The 21,863-nt window shown below is 35.2% G+C and overlaps 1 protein-coding gene across 1 annotated transcript in view; it reads right to left on the bottom strand.

Annotated features, from left to right (window-relative positions):
• LOC150080676 (DCC-interacting protein 13-alpha-like) overlaps window positions 1-21,863 on the bottom strand; it is a gene marked incomplete in the record, with an annotated part of 341,505 nt that overhangs the window by 270,621 nt on the left and 49,021 nt on the right. Inside the window, 1 exon segment of the mRNA XM_090381733.1 lies at window positions 13,156-13,254. Coding sequence (XP_090237859.1) covers window positions 13,156-13,254 — 99 coding nt within the window.

Genomic DNA, 21,863 nt, shown 5'->3' with positions numbered 1-21,863 from the left:
ACTCCTACTTTCAATTTTGATCTCCCAATGCTTAGATCACACCAAACTGACTGAACACTGCACAGTCCAGCGATGTCGACTGGCTTCACTTCCTTGGATTTTATGTGTTTCTTAACTAATAGCATAACCCCTCCTCCCCTCCTATCCTGTCTATTCTTACTGTACTCATTGTACTCCCCAAATTCCAGTTCTGTATTTTTTATATCTGTGTGACACCATGTCTCTGATATCCCAACAATAACTGCCTTTGATGTTTTGAGCAACACCTCAAATTCATCAAATTTATTTACCAAACTCCTAGCATTGGTGTACTCGCAAGTATACATGCACCTGTTCCTATTCTTAGCTACCCTAACACAACCCATGTGTTTACATGGACTGCAATGATTCCCAGCAGTCTCTGAAATATCCTGCATCTTGTTTTCCAGGCTGCTGCTCATTCCAATAGAAGCAGTGCAAGAATCACTTTCACCTCTGCCAGTGGCTACTGTTAATCTATTAGTCCTTGTATCCCCCCAAGCTAGCAGTTTTCCGACCCAACTAACACTGCCTCGATAGCATCAGCAAATATTCTTGCACCCTTTCTATTTAAGTGTATCCCATCCCTGCTGCACAAGAATGGGGGAAATTCCAACTTACGTAGCGTTCCATGGAATGCAACCTTTACGTAAATCAGGGAGTTCCTATATTTTGATACATATATTAACTAAACAGGGAATAGAAAAAAAAAAAAAAAAACTGGGATCAATGGTTATTTCATTTATATATTTCAAGTTATTTCATAAATTATACATAATAATATGAAGATATTATGTGTAACCTATGTACATCCATAACACTACTAAATCAATTTATTATTTCCAGCTGTATGAGTTAAAAAGTATAAACATTATGTTTATACTGATTTTCATTTATATACTTATACAATTCTATCACACATCATGCAAACGGTGTGTTGAATTCATCTTGGGCTCAGAGAATGCCCTGAATGCAATGGCACAGATGTTACAACATTATGGAATACGTCTAGAGATATTGCCATCCATGTGGACTGCAGAGCATTCCATAATTGTGCAATGGTGAATGGCAGTGTTTTGACACATCAGGCAGCTCATCCTGCCTTGCACCACAAGAGCTTGATTGGATTTAAGACCAGGGAATTTGTAGGCAATGGAAATATTGTACATTATCCTGTTGAGAACTGTGCTAATCAGGGACTCACATCTGGTGAGTATGGGCTTGGCAAACCTAGGATCCTGAGCTGGATATCATCATTCTTCTCTTTCTTGCCTTCTTGGTGATTCCCTTCTGACTCTCTCTCTCTCTCTCTCTCTCTCTCTCTCTCTCTCTCTCTCTCTCTCTCAGGGTAGCATGGGAATTTTTTTTATTTTTTTTATTTTGGCTGGTGCAGCATAAGCCTCAGGCTTCCTTTGCACTATATGGCTAATAATAATAATAATAATAATTATGACACATTTTTAACAATTTCATATTCTCAAAAAAGGTGTCACAAAAAGTGTCATTTGTAGGCAACAGGACTTGATAATCTGCAAAAACTCTGAGATAATACACAGCTTCTGTGTGATAGCCTATACATACTGGAAGTTTCCAAACCATTTTAAAAAACATTCCTCAGACCATGGGGAGTGGTTTTGTTAGGATGGCAGTCATTACTACTCTGAAATAACTGCTGTTTTTGCAAATTATAAAAAACAATGATATGTCCATGGCTTCATATGATTTCCAGAAACAGCATGACAGAACAGAAATTGGATTTATCAGACCAACATCTCTTTCAAGTTAACTGTCCATCTCAACATTCCTGGCACAAAGTTTGCTGTGGACTCAAAGAAGGAAGACTGGATCACTAGGTCACTGTTATACCCTGGTCTAGTGAATTAATTTGATTTTGATTTTTCTGGTGCATGAGCAACAAAGATTATAAAGCACCAGGACTAGATAATAAAATTCAATTAAAAAAAAGTAAAAAACAAGTGAGTTTTTAGTGATCTATAGGGATATATCACTATGTCAAAGTACATATGAATAAAAGGTAAACAGTCAGAATTCAAATATAAAATGATAAATACATTTAAATAGGTTAAATAATTTTAAAAAGTTAAAAACAGCAGCCAGATAAACACTGTTGGATAAAATCTGACTGACTGTATGTCAGACAGATTTTATAAAAGTCAGATGAATAAAAGCAATAAAATATAAGTTGCTCATGTCTATAATGTGGATACTCAGATAGAATATACCAAATTGTTAAAAAGGTCACAATCGGCACCTTTTTTAACAATTCACATAAGATGACTCTGTCCTTTGCAGAGGCAATGGTGCACATATGTTGCATGTCGGGTAGGCGCCTCCATAGCCAGGTGGGAAGGAGCAGCAGTGCGTAGCACACGCTTCTTGATTAGACCGGGGTTCGAACCCGTCACCACCAAATACGGAGGATGCGGAAAGGTCAGGGAATGACCACCGCATATCCCAGAGCAATATGGCCTTAGTTGCTAATGCTCCTAAAAACCAAAAACAATACCAATAGCATGTCGGGTGCATGTATACTTGCATGTACACCATTGCTAGAAGTATAGTAAATAAATTTGATGAATTTGAAGTGCTGATCAAGACTTCAAAAGACGATATTGTTGGGATATCAGAGACATGGTATCACACAGATATAAGCAGTGCAGAAATGGAATTTGGGGAGTACAATGTGTATAGAAAGGATAGACAGGGTAGAAAGGGAAGAGGGGTTATGCTGTTAGTTAAAATAACACAAAAGATTATAAAGCACCAGGGAAAGGGAACATGAGAGTATTCTTAATGCATGAAGAATCACTACTGATAATCAAATCAAGAGTATTACTCCCTCTAGTTGCCTCCAGAACATGCTGATGTAGAAAACAATCATCCAATAAATCCACAAAAGCCTTGTTAGTGTGTGGGTGACCAACCTACAAATTCCAGTCAATATCTGTGAAATTAAAATCCCCCAATTATAAGACTCTCTGATTTACTGGCCCACTCTATTTCCCTGTACAGTTTCTTATTTGCAGTTAAAGGAAGCACTAGGTGACAGTGATCACAGTGTACTCATGTGGGAGTTACTTAAAGATGTAACTACCATCGAGGGTAAGGGTTTTTGTTTTCATAAAGGTGACTACAGTGGTCTCAGACAGTTTTTAAATTCTATACAGTGGGATCAACTGATAATGTTAAAAAAAAGCGAACTCTAAATGGGAATTCAAGCAATTAATCTTGGACGGTACTAGGCTTTTCATACCAACTAAAAAATACTGTTCAAGATATGGACCAAAATGGATGACAGATGAACTAATGAGGCTCGTGGCAGAGAAGAAAAATGTGTGGGATGCATATAAATTATCAGGTGACACAGAAGCCTATGGCAGGTATAAGCTAGTCTGTAAACTCTAGAAGGAAGGGGATGAATCAGATTGGTCCACTTGATGTTGGTAGTTCGACTGTTGATGATCCTGCTCGATAGCTAACAAACTGAATGAGTATTTTGCATCTACATTCACACATGAGGAATTCTCTAAGGAAGAGAAGGACAGAAGTTTACTAAGCTCTAAGGGAGCTAAATGATTTTGTAATAATGGAGAGCAAAATGGAGCAGAAATTATTGAAGTTAAACAGTTATGAACAGCACCTGGTAAAAAAAGGTACCTGGAGCAGAAGTAATCTATCCAGTTATATTGAAGGGGGCAGTGAGGGAAGTTAGCAAACCCTTACCCATAATTATGAGAGCATCCTTAGGACTGGAGATGTGAAAATGTATCCCCAATTCACAAAGGGGATTCAAAGTGTGACACAAATAATTATAGACCTGTCAATTTAACTTCTGTTCTGGGCAAAATATTGTAGTCACTGGTTAAAGAAGTGATGCAGGATCACCTAAGAAGAATAAAAACATTTTTATGGAGCACTGTGATGCAAAAGCAATGCTTTCAATAGAGAAAAAGCTTGGTCAACAGTGCACCAAACTCGAATGAAAAAGTTAGTCTGTTTTCAACAAATAAAAACCGAAAATGGATTTCATTTTTAAATAAAATTTCAAGGATTACCCACATCAGTTAATTGTAAGTGTCCAGTTAATGTTTTGTAGTATTTTTAACTTGCTTATTATTATTACTATCTATGCCTACATATCTTATAACCAAGGCAATTTAATGTAACTTTAAGAAGCAGCACTCCATACATCAGAGTCATGAACCGCCACTGGTTGGCAGTCTGATGAGTGTTATAGAGATTTTCCCATCATCGCTTGATGGTTATTCATGTGGGATGGTCTGGCAGGAATTTTAATTTAAAAATACACTACAGTGATAACTGCTTTCATAGAAGCAAAATAAGTGGCTTAGACATATAGCCTCTGCACAGGAAATGATCTAAATGTTCTAATAGGAATGCAGACGATCTGAAGGTGGATCAAGTCTAGCCACTGAAATATGCTCTTTCTAGCTGAAGCAAAATCTGGGGCCAATACACTAGCTTAGACCAGGCAAGTGCATGATAAAATCAAAGTAAAGTGCAATGATCGGCAATCCAGCTGTTAAATGAGATGACATTTAGGAGGTTCCGTACCATCAAGCACTTTGTCCACAGTTGATGGATGTATTAGAAGAATGTCAACTTATCAAATATAAGCCCCTGAACTTTTTCTTGAGTGCTACTGGAATGACATTTGGTGTGGGCTTTGACATTCTCTAAAAATATGCCTCTCCACACCACAATGCCCACAAATGGGCTTCTTAGGGGATTGAAAGCTTCATTTGCAGCAAAAGTGTATGCAAATAGACTTCTGAGATGAGAACCTGAAATCAATAGCCAACTGACAGCTGAGGCAATCAATGGCTTACTGCTTTTTTTTTTTTTTTTAATAGCCATGCAATGTGAATCATTTGATGATCCTCATTGCATAACTGTATAAAAATTCTGAAGCTGTCTATAAAGAGGGCACTGTTCACAATTGGAAGTTGTTTGGTAACAGAATTAATACATTTAACTTTGAAAGCAAAAAAGTGCAACATGATCCTTGGAGAACTCCATCCAAAAGAATGGATTTTTTGGGTATGATTCCAGAAACTAATGAGAATGACTTTATTGTACTTAACTGGCCTGCTCAGTTACCATATCTTGACTTAGCTGAGCTTTTGTGGGATGAGATGAAACAAGCTATTCATTAGAGGTATCTGCTACCATTTAATCTGAAGCAACTGCAGGAAGTGATAGTCTGAATTTTAACACTCAATGGAATCTATATTATGATGGTTTGACAATATTACTTATGTCATCAGGGTTGGTGTATCTAATAAACTAACAACTCAGTATATATATGTTTATTATATTGCCTGCATAAATTTCTTGTATATTTTTGAAAATAAAATTAAGGAATTTTATTTTTCTATGCAGGTTTTCTTAATTTCTCTCTTAATATGTAAATTCTCCCAGGAAATAAAAGACCACAACTAATACTGTTAGAGGCTATGTGCATCATGCACTTTCACCTAAAATAAGGTGAATAACTGAAAATAGTCTCAAAGTAATTTCATTCGTGACTATATATATTGAAAAATACTGTTAAAAATTCATTCAATTGCTGTGTGGATGGGATGTTATATTGAAACTTGCAGGGTGTGAGTGCATGTTAAGCGTCAAAGCAACTAAGGTTATGATGCAATGGTGTGTGTGTATATATATATATATATATTAGGAACAATTTATAAATATCAATATAATCCAGATCGGATTAATGCCATCTATTTTAGATAGAACATTACATCCATCGTAATATAATTTTTTGATTATAGTTTAAGTAAATTAGATACGTGCTGCTTAACAGTATATTATGTTAGATATTATGGCGGTGTCCGAAAATATAAATATAAGAACATATGTATATTAACTAGCTTCCCAAAATATCCCCATAGGTCAAAGCACCGATTAACTCTATAATAGCCGATACTGGCCTCCGTGGCCAAACCTAGTAAAGAATAATCATTAGTAAAACAAAGTAATAATAGTATAATACATAATGTTAATTATAGGTAATTGGATACATTGAAAGGGACTTTATTGAGGGCTAACCCTCTCAATATATCCGACTCATAATTAACAGAGCTATCAGTTTCTGTTGTCATCTGCCTGTTTAACATGGTCAAATATGTAATATTAAAAGTTTAGTGGTTAAGTAGATAATTTATTTGTTAACAGGCAAGATGACATTTAGCCCGACCGATAGCTAAAATTCATATTTAGAAAACTTGAAGAAGCAATTATTTAGAATAAAGAGAAAAGAGAACCAATATCAATCTATAATTTTCATATAAATAGGCACAAAAGAAGCTATCGCTAAAATAAGGAGAACGGAAGTAACGTTTAAGTATAGTAATAGTACCTCAATTCCCCTCGAGTTGCTCTAATCGTTCATAAGGTAAGAAAAATAGGATTCAATAGTCAATAGTTAAAAGTAAAGAAAAAACAGATTTATTGAATATAATGGGCCTTTATACCACTATTTATAGCTTTTAGGAATTAGCCATTCCACTGTTCGCTAAGTTTCTAGGTTATGCCTTATATATTATGCTAAATTCCAGTATAATCCTTATGATATACCAGGATCCCTTTCTAGGGACGGAAAGTTACGCTCCCGGTATTATCCCAGCATTAACGCTTTTTCTTTACTTTTAACTATTGAATCCTGTTTTTCTTACCTCATGAACTATTAGAGCAATTAGAACTATATTTAAAAATTTTAAAATTTTATACTATTATTACTTTGTTTTACTAATGATTATTCTTTACTAGGTTTGGCCACGGAGGCCGGTATCGGCTATTATAGAGTTAATTGGTGCTTTGACCTACAGGGATATTTTGGGAAGCTAGTTAATATACATATGTTCTTATATTTATATTTTCGGACACCACCATAATATCTAACATAATATACTGTTAAGCAGCATGTACCTAATTTACTTAAACTATAATCAAAAAATTATACATATATATATATATATTATTCTTTTGTATTATCATTCTATTGTGGTTTAATCCGTCTTTTGTGCATCGTTAATGCCATTGTTTTTCGCCAGTCCGAGGTAAGGCATAAAACAAATGTAAAAATAATGTAAATACACATGTAAATAAAGGAATTTAATCCACTAGTTAATACAAACCACAGAAAGTTAACACAAATTCATCGAACCAACAACAAACCACCATAATAGGCATTCGCTTGAAAATCGGGGACTTCGGCCAATGCGCCATCAGCACACAGTGAAATGTTAATGCGACTGCGCCATAAAAATAGCCATCCATAAAAACAAACAAACAAATTAAAGGCGGTAAATTCCCTTTTCGACTCTACGACCTCCACTGAACACATCAAGTAAGTAGTAGTATTGCAATATAAAATACTTACCCGTTGGGCTTTGTGTATTCTATCACAGTTGCTGTAGAGATTATAAAAAATTAATTTAATTCATAATTAATACTAATTTAACTAACAACAATTAGGAAGAATAATATAAACATAAGTTCAAAAAAATTTTAAAAAGAACCTTAGAATCTAGAATTAAATAAAATAGCAAAGCTGTGATAGATACAAACAGAAACGAGTAAGTAAAAAATGCATTACATCGAATGGGCCGTCAATCCACTCAAAGCCCCCGATGAAGTAGGGGATTGACGTCCACGTGATGTAATACAAAAATGTATAAACATGTATAAATAATATTATATAGTTATAAAATAGTACTGATAATTGCCTATTGTTACAGATTTAAAAAAAAAAAAAAAAATTTCATAAATAATTATCATGAAAATTTCTTTAGCAATACGCAATAAGCTTCTAAATCCTAAATGTATAGGCCATGGGAAATTAAGATAACCGAGATAAGGCTAGCTTAGAGACCAGTACTGTATTAACAATAATACCTATATGTAAAAAACACCAGTATTTAAGAAAATCTAACTATTGGAAACGTGTGTGTATATATATATATATATATATATATATATATATATACAGTGGATTCCGGTTATTCGGGGCAGCCGTTTATTTGGGACAAATCTTAAAAAACAGAACCCAATCGAGAAAATAGCCAGGATTTACTTCGCTTAATTGGGACAAAATACCGTTTAATCGGGGCAGGAGACCGCAGCACTGCAGATTACTCTACGATTGTACCACGTAGTTCAGTCAGATTTCTGGAAGTCACAACCATAAAACAATAAAAACAATTAACAGTCACCTGTTTATTGGGCTTTTCTGTAAGTGAAATCTATCATAAACGGATAGTAAACTCGATCTTACTGAATTTGCGATAATACCGACAGCTGGTATTACCTGTGGGTTATTATGGTGAAATGTGTTCCATAAAATCTTCAATCATATAAAAAAATTAATTTTCAGATCTTCTCTTCATTCCTATTTTTAAAGCTTGGTAACTCGTTACTCCGTTCTCACTTGCGCGTATCGTGTTACTTGCAATTTGTGTGTGTGTGCCGTGTTCTTTGTTATTGATTGCTTATCTTTTTACTGTTTTAAATTTTAACCCCCGCCCACAAATGTCGGTGAACAGAAATATCAACTAGTTTAGTTAGTATGTACATATTACAGTACGTATTAATTATTCTGATTATCACATATATTCTTCCGAATTTCACGTATCATTTAATTTTTTAATTGGTAAGGTTAAGGGTAAATTTGTGCTTAATATCTCTTTACTTTTATAGCCTGTGGATAATATTCCTCCTATTTTCGCTAATTAGAATCGCTGTTTAATAGAATTAGAATTCAATTCACAAACGTAATCACAATGACTGGCGCTTACTACACATTGTACAGTGAAAGGTACTTTACTATGGTGAGTTCGTCGTAACGTGATTTAATTGTACAGTGAACTAATTGTAAAGGGGGGGTACGTTGTATTTTTAACTATTTACGTGAAACTTCGGATAATTGGGGCAGCCGCTTAATTGGACCAAAATACACTAGTCCCGATGTGTCCCAAATAACCAGAATCAACTGTATATATACACACACACACCTGATATATATACTGTAAACTGTGCATGTATTCTGGTCTATTTGCCTGTTTTCTGGATGAAAAAACATGAGTTTCCAGGAGAAAAAGCCATCAACCTCTCTGAGACCAACTAGCTCAGCCATGTTGTGAAAAGTCCCATAAAAATTCTTCACATCATTGACAGGATTTGAACCTGGGCATCTTCAACCAGGTGTGGAGAAGACTGTGATCATATCCACTACACTACTTGCAAGGGCAAAACTTGCAGTAATTCCACAGATAACATAGCATTAACTGCTGCAACTGTAAATTTCTCTTTTCTTAAAGAAATTATGGTAATGCAACCAGCAATTTTTTTTTTTTAAAACCAAATTGATTATACATTATTTAAATTTCAGTTTCACATGCCAAAATTATTGTCAGTTTTTTTTTTTTTTCATTACAAACCATGAAGAAGTTTTAACCGTTGATTCACATAGGTCTAACTCATAACATGCCTAGCTTCTGAAATTTTAAATTACAATATAATATAATAGGCATAAATTTTCTTTTAAACAGGAACTGAAATAACCTCATGCCTTCCTCCTTGTACTTTCAAGGGTACAGAGTACCAGCTGGAAAGGGCTACTGTGAATTACAAAAAAAGGGAATGTTTCGTCAAGCAAGATATATTTTGTACGTAGAACACTTCCATATGATACTCTCCAGAAATTAAAACGAAAAAATCGAAAACTTACATTAGAGCAAAAAATAAATAATTAAAAACCAATTTAACACAATTAAAAATTAAAATTAAATGACAGGAGAATTCTGTTAATGTTCGGCGGCCATTTTTGATCTCTGATGTGTGGACCTTTACGCGCATGCACAAAGAATCACTATTTAAGTTTCAGGTTCAACCCTATTTGGTAATTTTAATTCCTGTGATCACGACATATGGTCAAAAAGCATTGTCAGCTTTAGGAAGGAAAATCGTTTTGAATATTTTCGTTAGATTCTTTTTAATTGCGTTAAATTGATTTTTAATTGTGTTAAATTGATTTGAATTATTTATTTTTTACTCTAATGTAAGTTTTCGATTTTTTCATTTTAATTTCTGGAGAGTATCATACGGAAGTGTTCTACGTACTATATTGAGGTAAACTCCTCTTATTATTTTACAAATATTAATATCAACGTAGAACATATTGAGTATTACAGCTCTGATTCATACTATCTAATTCATTTTTTTAACCTCTTATTGACTATTTCATTCACTTCCTGTCTCTTCAGGTGTAACCTATCGATACACACAATTATGGGAGATTTTTTGAATGGCTTGGTGAAAAATTACATTAAATCAACACTAAGATACTCAGCCCAGAGTTACCATATTTCTTTTCTAAAATATTGCCTTCAAAACAACATCATTCCAAAGTTTGCCAGGGTTAATTTAAATCAAAAAATTTCAGGCATAAAACAACAAACACTGGCCACATCGCATAATATTGTTAAGCTTGCCTTAAAATCTCAATATTCAAATAAACAAAAATACCTTTCCCAGGTTAGGAAGCTTCACGATAAATTAAAAAATTGTCTACATCTGAATGATTGGTCTGTATTGAAGACCTCCATAGATTTTCGAAGGGAAGCACAAGCCTCAGAAATAAAAAACAGACGCATTAATAAATTGCAAACATTATCGAATAGGTCAAGACACGTTCATGCGAATTCTAACACATTGTCGCAGGCTTGCGACCAAGTACATACGAGTTGGGTGACAACCCCCCCCCCACACAGACACAACGTACTACCACAGGATACATCAGCTAGTTCACGAACAGCCCCTCACCCAGTATTCAACGAACCGACATACCAACAGGTTACAAATCTTTCCTCGTGTACACTATCGCAGGACCAGATTTCACTTTTATCCAAAGGACTAAATTATAATTTACCACCTCGAAAACTACCTAAAAAACAATGCGTAATTGATATTGAATTTGGACTTCGTAATGTTCCACAAAAAGATTTATTTATTCAACAAGTTAATCAAGTAGTGAATAACATAAAAGAAACGCGACTTCCTAAATTGAATACACGACAGTTCAGCTTTACAAGAACTTCGGGGAAATAAGGACATTATTATACAGAGGGCAGATAAAGGAGATACAGTGGTAATACTAGATAAACCTCATTATATTAATAAGTTTGATTCAGTTGTTTCAGATACCTCCACTTATCTTGAAGTAGACCCAGCACTGTTTACCAATTTGGTCAATCAATACAATAAAATGTTAACCATGTATCGAAAAAACGACTACATTACTATGGCCCAGTTAAAGGAATTGAAGGCCAGAACATACAATATTCCTGCACTTTTCGGTCAGGTAAAATTACATAACACTGAATTTCCTATTCAACCTATTGTTTCCTACAGGAATTCTGCATTTTCATCCTTAGCCGCACATGTATATAGCATTATAAAACCCTTTAGACAGGTAATACAATTTTGGATTAAGAACTACGATACATTATTTAATAATCTTAAAGACTGTAGACTTGGCGACAATAACAATTTATTCTCACTAGATGTTACCTCGTTATATACGAATGTAAACGCTGAATACACATTAGATATTATTTGGGATATGTTAAATAAAAACTCGATACCGACTAATTATACGAAGCTACCTATTAAGGAAATTTTTCACTTAATTAAACTGTTAGTTGAGGCCAACTATATCGCCTTTCGAGACAAGGTGTACAAACAAATTTTTGGATTGCCAATGGGTTTGAGCCTGAGCGGCTTAATGTCAGAGATCGATCTCTCAACGATTGAGCATATGCATTTGACACCTTTTCGACCCCATATCACATATTATGGGGTGTATTTAGACAATGTTCTAGTTATTACTGATAGTAGTACTATCCAAGACATTTTACATTCGTTTAATAATATTCATTCTAGACTCAAATTTACATTGGAAAGGGAGGATACGGATACAAAGTCATTAAACTTTCTAAATTTCACGCTTACTCGGGAATAGAATAAAATCCAATTTAGCATCTATCGAAAACCTACAAACACCGGTATGCTTCTACATTATAATAGCTATCACCCGTTCATCTACAAAAGATCGATTATCTTTAATCAATTTCTAAATGCCTATAAATATTCAATGACGGAATCTGCTTTGGGCTCAGAAATACAAATATTAACTAGCAGGTTCTTAAACAAGGGTTATCCCCTTGCCACAATAAACCAAATTAGGGTACAGGCTAAGGATAAGATACAAAATACTACACCAACCAACAATAGTAATATCAAAAAATACTTTATTTCTGTCCCATATGCTGAACAGCTTAATAGATTCTTTAAAGATACCGAATTTAAAATTGTGGCCAGGCCAATACAGAAATTACACATTATACTGAACAATCGCTCGGTTCTTTCCACGTTCGCAACACAAATTAATGATCTGGTATACAACATTTCTTGCGGTGATTGCGACTCGTCTTACCAAGGTTCAATGCGATTTTCTCTGAATATTCGTGTAAATCAACATGAAGCCTCAGTTTGCGCTTCTCGTTCATCAGTGTCAGAATTAGCCTTTCATGCCATTAACGAAAAGCATACTTTTTTATTTAACAAGGCCAAAATACTTAAAGTTCAACGTAATTATACGCGACCATTAATTGCAGAAACCATAGAAATTAAATTACACGAGAATTCTGTTAATGTTCGGCGGCCATATTTGATCTCCGATGCGTGGACCTTTATGCGTATGCACAAAGACAAATAATCACTATTTAAGTTTCAGGTTCAACCCTATTCGGTCATTTTCACGACATACAGTCGAAAAGCGTTGTCAGCTTCGGGAAGAAAATCATTTTGAATATTTTCGTTAGATTCTTTTTAATTTTTAATTGCATTAAATTTATTTTTAATTGTGTTAAATTGATTTTTAATTATTTATTTTTTACTCTAATGTAAGTTTTCGATTTTTTCGTTTTAATTTCTGGAGAGTATCATACGGAAGTGTTCTACATACTATATTGAGGTAAACTCCTCTTATTATTTTACAAATAGCTGAGTAATATAAAAGGTTCTAACCTGTGCATTTAAAACTTTCTCACAGTGATTATAAAATGACTTGATAAAGTTCTTCAAAAGTTGTGCATCTTGCTCAAACAAAGCCACAAGTGCTCTTGTCTGCAAAAAATTAATACAAAAATTAATACAAAAAAAATAATAATAATTAATACCAAAATTTCTATTGGATATTTATTGACAAACATGTTTCTAGGTTGGAAAACTACATTAGAGACTTTGCATTTGATATAAAATGCTCCAAAATCTAACTAAAAATCAACATATCAAAAAACAAATTAAACTAAGAAATGATTACTGCAACTCAATAGCACAACACACCACCTAACATAAAATTTTGAAATGAACATCTGATGCTAAAATGCAATCTTATGAGCTTGTGATATTTAAATGAAACTGAACATGAAGTACACCAATAATATTTTCAATTTTTTAATGTTCACTATTTAATTAATCAGAATAAAATCTTTTTAAAAACTGAATTTGTAAATAATTTCCGACATTGTATTGTTAACTTTAGAATGAAATATTGTTATAGGAGCAGTTTCAAGAAATGATTCATGATGTAGAAGCTTATGTTGTGATGAAGACCGGGCTAGCCAGGTGGGTAAAGTGCCTGCCTGGCAACCCAAAGGTCGCAGGTTCGAATCCCGCCTCGGGCTTGGATCAAAGCACTGCAAAAACCTTGGGAGGTGCATTATGGCCACAGAAGCTGATGCGCCAACAACTACCAACTAACAACAAAAAAAAAAAAAAAAAAAATTATGTTGTGATTGGGAAAAAAGCAAGTTTTGGAAACTATTACATTGCTTATTATCAGTTGCTTTGAACACTAGAAAAATAAATTCTTTAAGCCATTTTTCTGTGATTATGCCACAAAGTTCATAAAGTTGATGTAGTAATGAAATGTACACTACAAGCATGTCATTGTTAAAAATGAACTGAATGGTGACCAACTCCATATGTTGTTTATGCAGTATCTTAGAAAAGAGAGTTTAAGCAATATTAAACATTTTAGTGGTTTGTCATATGCAGATACCCATCTGCATATGACAAATGCAGAAGAAACTGAGAAACTATTAGAACTTTCTGATTCAAAATTTGAGTGTTTATCCTAAGTGTTAAGTCTTAAGGTCATCCCTTGGCTTGCTGCTGTCTTAAAATTGGGAAACGAGTTCCAGATTTTAAATCCCCTCCCCTTGCCGGGAACCCGTTTCCCGATTTTAAAACGGTGGCAGGGGGGGGGGAATAAACGCCCTAATAAGACTAACCATAGCAAGCTAGGAATGTCAATCACTGCTACTCACAAGCAATCAACCGGAAAGGGTACCAGATTGTAAAGACTAACTGAATGTCTATACAGTGGAATCTCGTTAATACAAAGTTCAAGGGAACTAAATTTTCACGTTTTGTAATAACGAGGTCCCCCAAAAGTATCAAAATTTTAAAGTTTTTTTTTTTTTTTTGGTACATACTGTATATCTAAGAATAATAATATCAAAAATTAATTAATAAAACAAAATAGTAAAAATTAAAAAAAAATAAACACAAAAGCCTTGTCTAACAATACAGTAATAGAAATAACATCTTTTTTTAAAGATTTTATTTTATTTGTAAGATAAACTAAGAGAAAAGCAAATGAAAGTAACATTTTATTTGTAAGATAAACTAAGAGAAAAGCAAATGGAAATGAAAATATTATACAGTATATATTGTATTTTAATATATACAATATTTTAGTATCACAGTAAAAAGAATTACAATCTTAATATAAAAGGAGACATAAAGTAAAAAAAAAAAGTAAAGTGCAGCCATTATCAACCCGCTGCAGGATGGAAGCCTCCTCAACAATTCATGCTGAGGGAAATGGACCATAATCTGCCACGCTGGTCCAGTGCGGATTGGCAGATCGACCGTATTCAGCGGTCAGGGGCTTGAACCCCGGTCTACTCAAAGAGTAGACCGGGTTCAAGAGTAGAAAGGAGACATACAAACCATTAACCTTTTAATAAATTAATCTAATTTAAAGAAAGAATCCAATGTTGTTTGCACAGTTTTTTTTTCTATATGCATTTTTAACTACAGCACAAATGTTATCAAATGCAATAGTTGTTTCTTTATCAACGTTACTGCATGCCAACACATTCTCTATTATGTTCAATGCATTTTGGGCATCTTTAAGAAGAAGCAGCATGCACACTGCCATTAGATTGCAGTGTGAATGCTTCCTCACTTTCGCTGTCGCTGGTAACAAAAACATCATCATTTTGTTTGGTACCCAGCAGTTCTTTTGGTGTTGCAGTGGTAGCAACTTCATCATCCACTTTCACAAACTCTTCAAATTTGCCAACAAAATCCATATGCTCCTTCAAATTCCTCCATTCCTCACTTTTGCTATCATATTCGTCTGCTGAACCATGTTTTTCGATGATGTTCTCTCCAAAGCCACTCTTTCTGAAGCAGTTGATTATTACACTTGATGTAATACTGTCCCAAGAAATAACAGATTACAGATTACAGATAGCATCCAAGACATTCCAATTTGGCTGCAAATTGTTCCCTCCTCCTATGTTGCAGATCAAGTACCTTATCGGGGCGGGCTCTATATGCTCTCTTGAGGTTATAAATAATGCCTTGATCCAGTGGTTGCATTAAACTGGTGATATTGGGGGTAAAAACAATAGCTGTATATGTGTCTTGGCAGAATGTGCTGTACAACCATCTAGAATCATCAAAATGTTCCTTTTTTTCTGAAGCCATTCTTCTGTCCAATTTTGATAACCAAGACTGAAAAATTTTGACCGAAAGCCAAGCACTTCTATTGGCCTCATAATCACAGGGAAGTTGGTTAACTGCTTTAAAACATCTTGGCTTGGAAAACTTAGTGGGCGTAGTTTTGTACTGCCATCTGAACTGCAGCATAACAGAACGGTGAGTCTTTGTTTACTTAATTTTCCACCATGACAAGACTCTCCTCGAACAGCAAATGTTTTGTTTGGCAGCAAATTATAAAATAAACCTGTCTCGGTGATTAAAAAATCCTTTGCCTCATATTTTTCAAGGATGGACCATACAGAACACAACCAGTCTGTAGCCTTTTCTTTGTTGACTAATCCAGACTCACTGCTAACATTTCGCGAAACCAAGTTATTCCTGTCTTTAAATCTTTGGAGCCAGCCACTGCTGCATTTGAAGTTGCTAATGCTATGTTGCCGAGCTAGATAATTTGCCTTTTCTTGCAAAATTGGACCTGATATTGGCAAATCAGATGCACGCACTTGTTGGTACCACTCGAAAAGTTTTGTTTCAAGTTCATGTTTTGCACCACAAATTCGTTTCCTGTTTTTCATTGCTGCTCCAGTGTCACGCACTTCAAGTCTTTTTCAGTATTGTAGATAAAGTAGGTAAAGGAATGTTGTATTCCTTTGCAATGTCCATTTTGATTCTTTCCATCCTATCAGCCTCTTGTATAATTTTTAGTTTAATTTCCAGGCTTAAATTCTGTCCGTCTACATTTTTTCGCCATAATACTGCTACATAAGATTTAATATAAACAAATTTTAAATTAATTTAAACTAATTAAGATGCAAGTTCCGAAAAAGACATCAGTCTCAGATAAAATGGCACATAAAATAGATTGCTGTATACGATAGCAAGACTCTGAATTGGGGTAACAATTGCAACTGACCTTATTCCCGTGGATAACGAGGGAGTGCATGTAAACAACTCAGAAAAAAGTTTTATTCTTTTGTTAATTTACCAACTCCTCCTTCAGAAAGATGTTTTTCAGAGTGCACTTGATGTTGTAGCTACCATAAACTGCTTTTGTTTCCACAAAGCTAATTTCTAACAAGTCAGTGCCATCCTTTGGGAAGTAGGGAGCCAGCTGGCTGGGGGCAATAATCGGATTGCTCTGCCAAGATTTGTATTAAAAATACAAAATGACACTATTTCTCACGGGGTGAAAAAGAACTATGTAATACATATTAATCGAATTTTGTAATAAACGAATATATTTACATAGAAAAGCCTATCCTTTTTGCAGGGAATGCTTCATATAAACAAGTACTTTGTATAAACCGAGTTTGTATTAACGAGATTTTACTGTATGAATAATTGACTGTTTAACATTCAATTATTCAAATTAATTGAATACAGTAAACCCCCCCGCTATTCGCGGGGTTACGTTCCTGAGAAATGCTGCGAATACCGAAAACGCGAATACTGAGTTATGGCTCCCATAGTAATAAAGGGGTTCCGTTCCAAAGTATAAAATATATAAGAAAAACTAGTCTAAAATTTTGTCTATGTATGTATTTATGTACCTTCATAATAGGACTATGTACATAGACAGTATATAGTGAAATGCAAGCATGTGGCAATTGAAATTAAAATAAGAAACAATTTAATATTAAATATAATATTTATTAGAAATTTCAAACAAATCTTTCAAACCAGCGCCTTTGCTAGCTAGAAAACCTATTCTGCCAGTGCTATCACCAGTTTCGCTAAAGTGTTGATAAAGGAGTTTTGCCTTTTCACGAATGATGAGTGAACTTAACGGAATTTTATTTTGAGTTCGGTCTTCTATCCACAGATTTAGGGCTTTTTCCATTTTTTTCTAATTTAACATCACGAGTTACAGAGCAAATTTTTGAAGCAATTAGCGTGTTTTCACGGACACTACGGCGGATTTTTTCTTCCGATTTTTTGATTGATCGTACCATTGACTCATTGATTTTATAATATTTTGCCACTGAGGAGACACTTTCACCATTAGAAATTTTGTCTAATAACTCAATTTTATTCACTAATGTCATCACCTTCTTTGATCTTTTCACATTTCCCTTGTTATTGGTAGCCATATTTTTGTACGGGTTAGAAAGAACTTATCCACAATAAAGTCATTTTCTTCCGTTAACACACTGGAAAAAGTTTGTTTTACACTGCAAAACGGTAGATTTATCACTTTTGTAAGCATATCAATTTATAAATTGATAAATTTATTCAATTTATAAGCATATAAATTAAAAGCAAACGACGAAACCTTCCATGACAAGTGCATAACACATACTGAACAAGGATTAGCGAGAAACATCCACGCTCGCGATTTTGTCACCCCTCTCCCCCCCTCCCCCACCCACTGAGCGCTGTTTTGACCGGGAAAGATAATTTTAGCCACGCCCGTGTTTTTTTATGGCGGAAAATGTTAACGGCGCTTTAAAATTCACATTTTTTTAGGTTTCATTTTATATTAAATCAGCGACCGCAAATAGTGGGAGTTTACTGTATTTACATTCAATAGTCAGTGCCTGCAGTTTTTCTTCTTTGTTTTTAGTGTTCACTGTGTATTTACTCTCTGTCAGAAAAGTGTTTAGCCATTGCATCAACATCTTGAAAAAAGCCTTTCTGATGCAGAAATTGAGAAATTATTAGAACTTTCTAATTCAGAATTTGATTCAATTTTGTCCGATAGCGAGTTTGATGTTATTTTTGATCCCAACAATATATCCTGCAGCAATGATGATGAAATTGGTGATAACCTGTCAACCAATGCTGGTGTGCCTTCATCTCATCCAAGCACTTCTTCAAAATGTTGAGGGTAGTGGATTTCATTTGTTTACCGACTGATTTTACACTAATATTCCACTAGCAGAAGAACTACATAAATTGAACATATACCAAACAGGCACTGTTAGGGGAAACAGGAAAGGTTTACCACTAGAGATGACAAAGAAAACTGAAAAAACACAGTAGTCAGTTTCCGAAAGGAGGATACATTTCAAGTGCTGGCATGGAAAGACAAAAGAACTGTACTTATGCTTTCTACTTTCTATGATACCCAATCTGGTATCATAGAAAGGTATCTATGATACACAACAGGAAAGGTAAGGGGGGGGGGAGGAAATCTTACAGATTCAAAAGCCAGTTGCTATTTGTGAATATACAAAAAATATGGGAGCAGTAGACACAGCTGGCCATTACAAGTTATTTCATTCACTCTGAAATCAATGAAATGGTGGGAAAAGTTGTTTTTCTGGCTATTAGAAGTCTCAATTGTGAACGGCTTCATTCTGATGAAGATGGCAGATCCATCTAAAAAAAACTTTCATCACAAGCAGTTTCGAAAGGAGATGTTTGTTCAGCTAGCAGGAGATGTCTGAAATAAGAATGTTTTCACACACACACACACAGGGTATAAATATAAACTGAGGAAGGATGATTGCAGGACAGATGTGCAGAAATTTGCTTTCAGCATGAGGCTAATTGATTTTGGAATAAACTTCCAAATGGTGTTGTGGAAGTGGGTAGTTTGAATAAATTTAAGGAAAAGTTAAAACCTTATCCTAAAATTATGGGGATGGGCAATTGGACATGGGTAGTTTTTTTTTGGCTGACAGTGTATAAGCTTTCCTTCTTGCCACTATGAATGTATTAAGGCTATTATCAACCATTTACCATTAGTTGGAAATATATATATAGAAGGGATGACAGCACTTATAGAAATATTAATGCAATTTGTATATCAAAGGATAATATTGTTTGAAACAAACTTCAAAATGTAGATCTACATATGCAATCCCTCAGAGCTCATACATGAAAAATGAAGATCTATATACATACCACTAAAAAGAAAAACTCAAGGCAGAGGCAATCAGTGAAAAACTGAAACTGTGTTCTGGAAGCTGGTAAAAAACAGAATTTTTTGTTTTTGGTTTATATTTATCAGTGAGTGCAGGTGAGTTTAATCAAATTAAAAATGGTTTGAACAGCTGAATTATTACCTGAAATTTTTTTTTTTTTTTTATATATATATATCAGAATAGACAGACAATGTTTATAGCAAACAGAGATAGGGCTAAGATAACATTGCAAAATTCCACAGATGTTATAAGAAATTTAGGCAATAAATAAATACAAGTAGTACTGGTCATTAATAAATATCCAAGTTTTCCTTAAATAATACACCAATGAGCCAAAACATTATGACCACCTACCTAATATGATGTTGGTCCTCCACGTGCAGCCAAAACAACTTGTACCCGGCGAGGAATGAAACGCTACAAGATTTATAAATGTCTCTTGTGGTATCTGGTACCAACATGTAACCAGCAGATCCTTTTAACTCCTGCAAGGTCGGTGGTTGAGACACCACAGATCGGAGTTGATGTTCCAACACAAAACACAGATGCTCAATGGGATTTACATCTGGGGAATTTGGAGGCCGGGGAAATACCTGGAAGTCTTCCTCATGTTCTGCGAACCAGTCTTGAACAATCCGGATGGTGTGGCATGGCACATTATCCTGCTGAAAGATGGCCCCGCCAGAGTGGAAGCCCGTTGCCACAAAAGGGTGTACCTGCTCAGCAATGATGCTTAGGTAAGTGGTAGATGACAGAGTGCCCGGCACATGGATGACTTGACCCAGGGTATCCCAGCAGAACATCACCCAAAGCATGACACTGCCGCCACCGGCTTGTTTTTGTCCCACAGTGCATCCAGGCAGCATCACTTTCCCAGGTAAACGACATACACGTACCCGGCCATCCACAGTGCAACAGGAAATGAGATTTATCAGACCAGACGACCTCCTTTCCTTACAATCACTCAAGGTCCAGTTTCAATGCTCACTGGCCCATTGTAGGCACTGTTGCCAGTGAATCGTGGTTAGCATGGGCACTCCGAGTGGCCTGTGGCTATGCAGCCCCATTTTCAGCAGGGTTCAATGTACTGTTTGTTGTGGCAGATTACTCCCATCCCCAGCATTCCAATTACCAGCTAGTTACACCACAGTCACCCTTGTGTTTCCACATACCATCCGGGAGAGCCTTCGCTCATCCTCAAGCATGGATGAGCCGTGGTCATTTGCGGTTCATGGGTTCCCCTCCTTGGATCACTTTCGGTAGGTACTAACCACGGCTGACCATGAGCATCCCACCAGCTGTGACGTTTTGGATATGCTCTGATCCAGTTATCTGGTCATTACAATTTGGCCTTTGTCAAACTCACTTAAGTCCGCTGCCTTTCTCATCTGAAGAACAAGAGTAACACTGATTAACAGAGCTCAGTTTCAAGTGTTTTTTATACAGTGTCCTGACCTGCGCACGTGGCATAGTTCACCTGCAGTTGCTTCGATTTGCAAAACGACTCACTGATCAATTCATCGGTGTAAGTGATGCTTAATGATAAGCATTTTATAGAGACAACATATGTTTGTACAGCAGCAATAGCATCTACAGTTGTGCCCCCGTATCCGCTGATTCGGCATCTGCTGATTCAGTATCCACTGATTCAGTTACCAGCGGTTAAGCATGGAAAAAAAACGAAAAACTTAACGCATACTACTTGCGTGTCTAATACAATGCTTCCCTTTATTTTTTATGATGCCACATATGGTTTGGTCACCAACATTGTTTCTTTAGAGATTTAACGGGTGCACTGTTTTCAAACTTTTGAATAATTTCAAGTTTTTGTTTAATTTGAAAGTACAACCTTGCGTTTGCCCATCATTTTTGTGATTTCTAAACAAAAGAAAAAAAAAATAGTTACCATAAAAAAAATAAAATTCCGACATTCCTGACATAAATAACGAAACAAAATGTCCTTTTGCGGTGCGACGGAACACAACTATCGATGCGACGCACTAAATCAGTGATTTTCAACCAGGGTGCTGCAACAACATTCCAGGGGTACCACGTAATTTGGGTTTT

Source organism: Mastigoproctus giganteus, chromosome 9 (genome assembly GCF_048544385.1).
Source record: "Mastigoproctus giganteus isolate SK-2022 chromosome 9, ASM4854438v1, whole genome shotgun sequence".
NCBI lineage: Eukaryota > Metazoa > Arthropoda > Arachnida > Uropygi > Thelyphonidae > Mastigoproctus > Mastigoproctus giganteus.
Note: the sequence above shows the minus strand (reverse complement) of the source record. Positions and strands in the feature narration are given on the sequence as shown.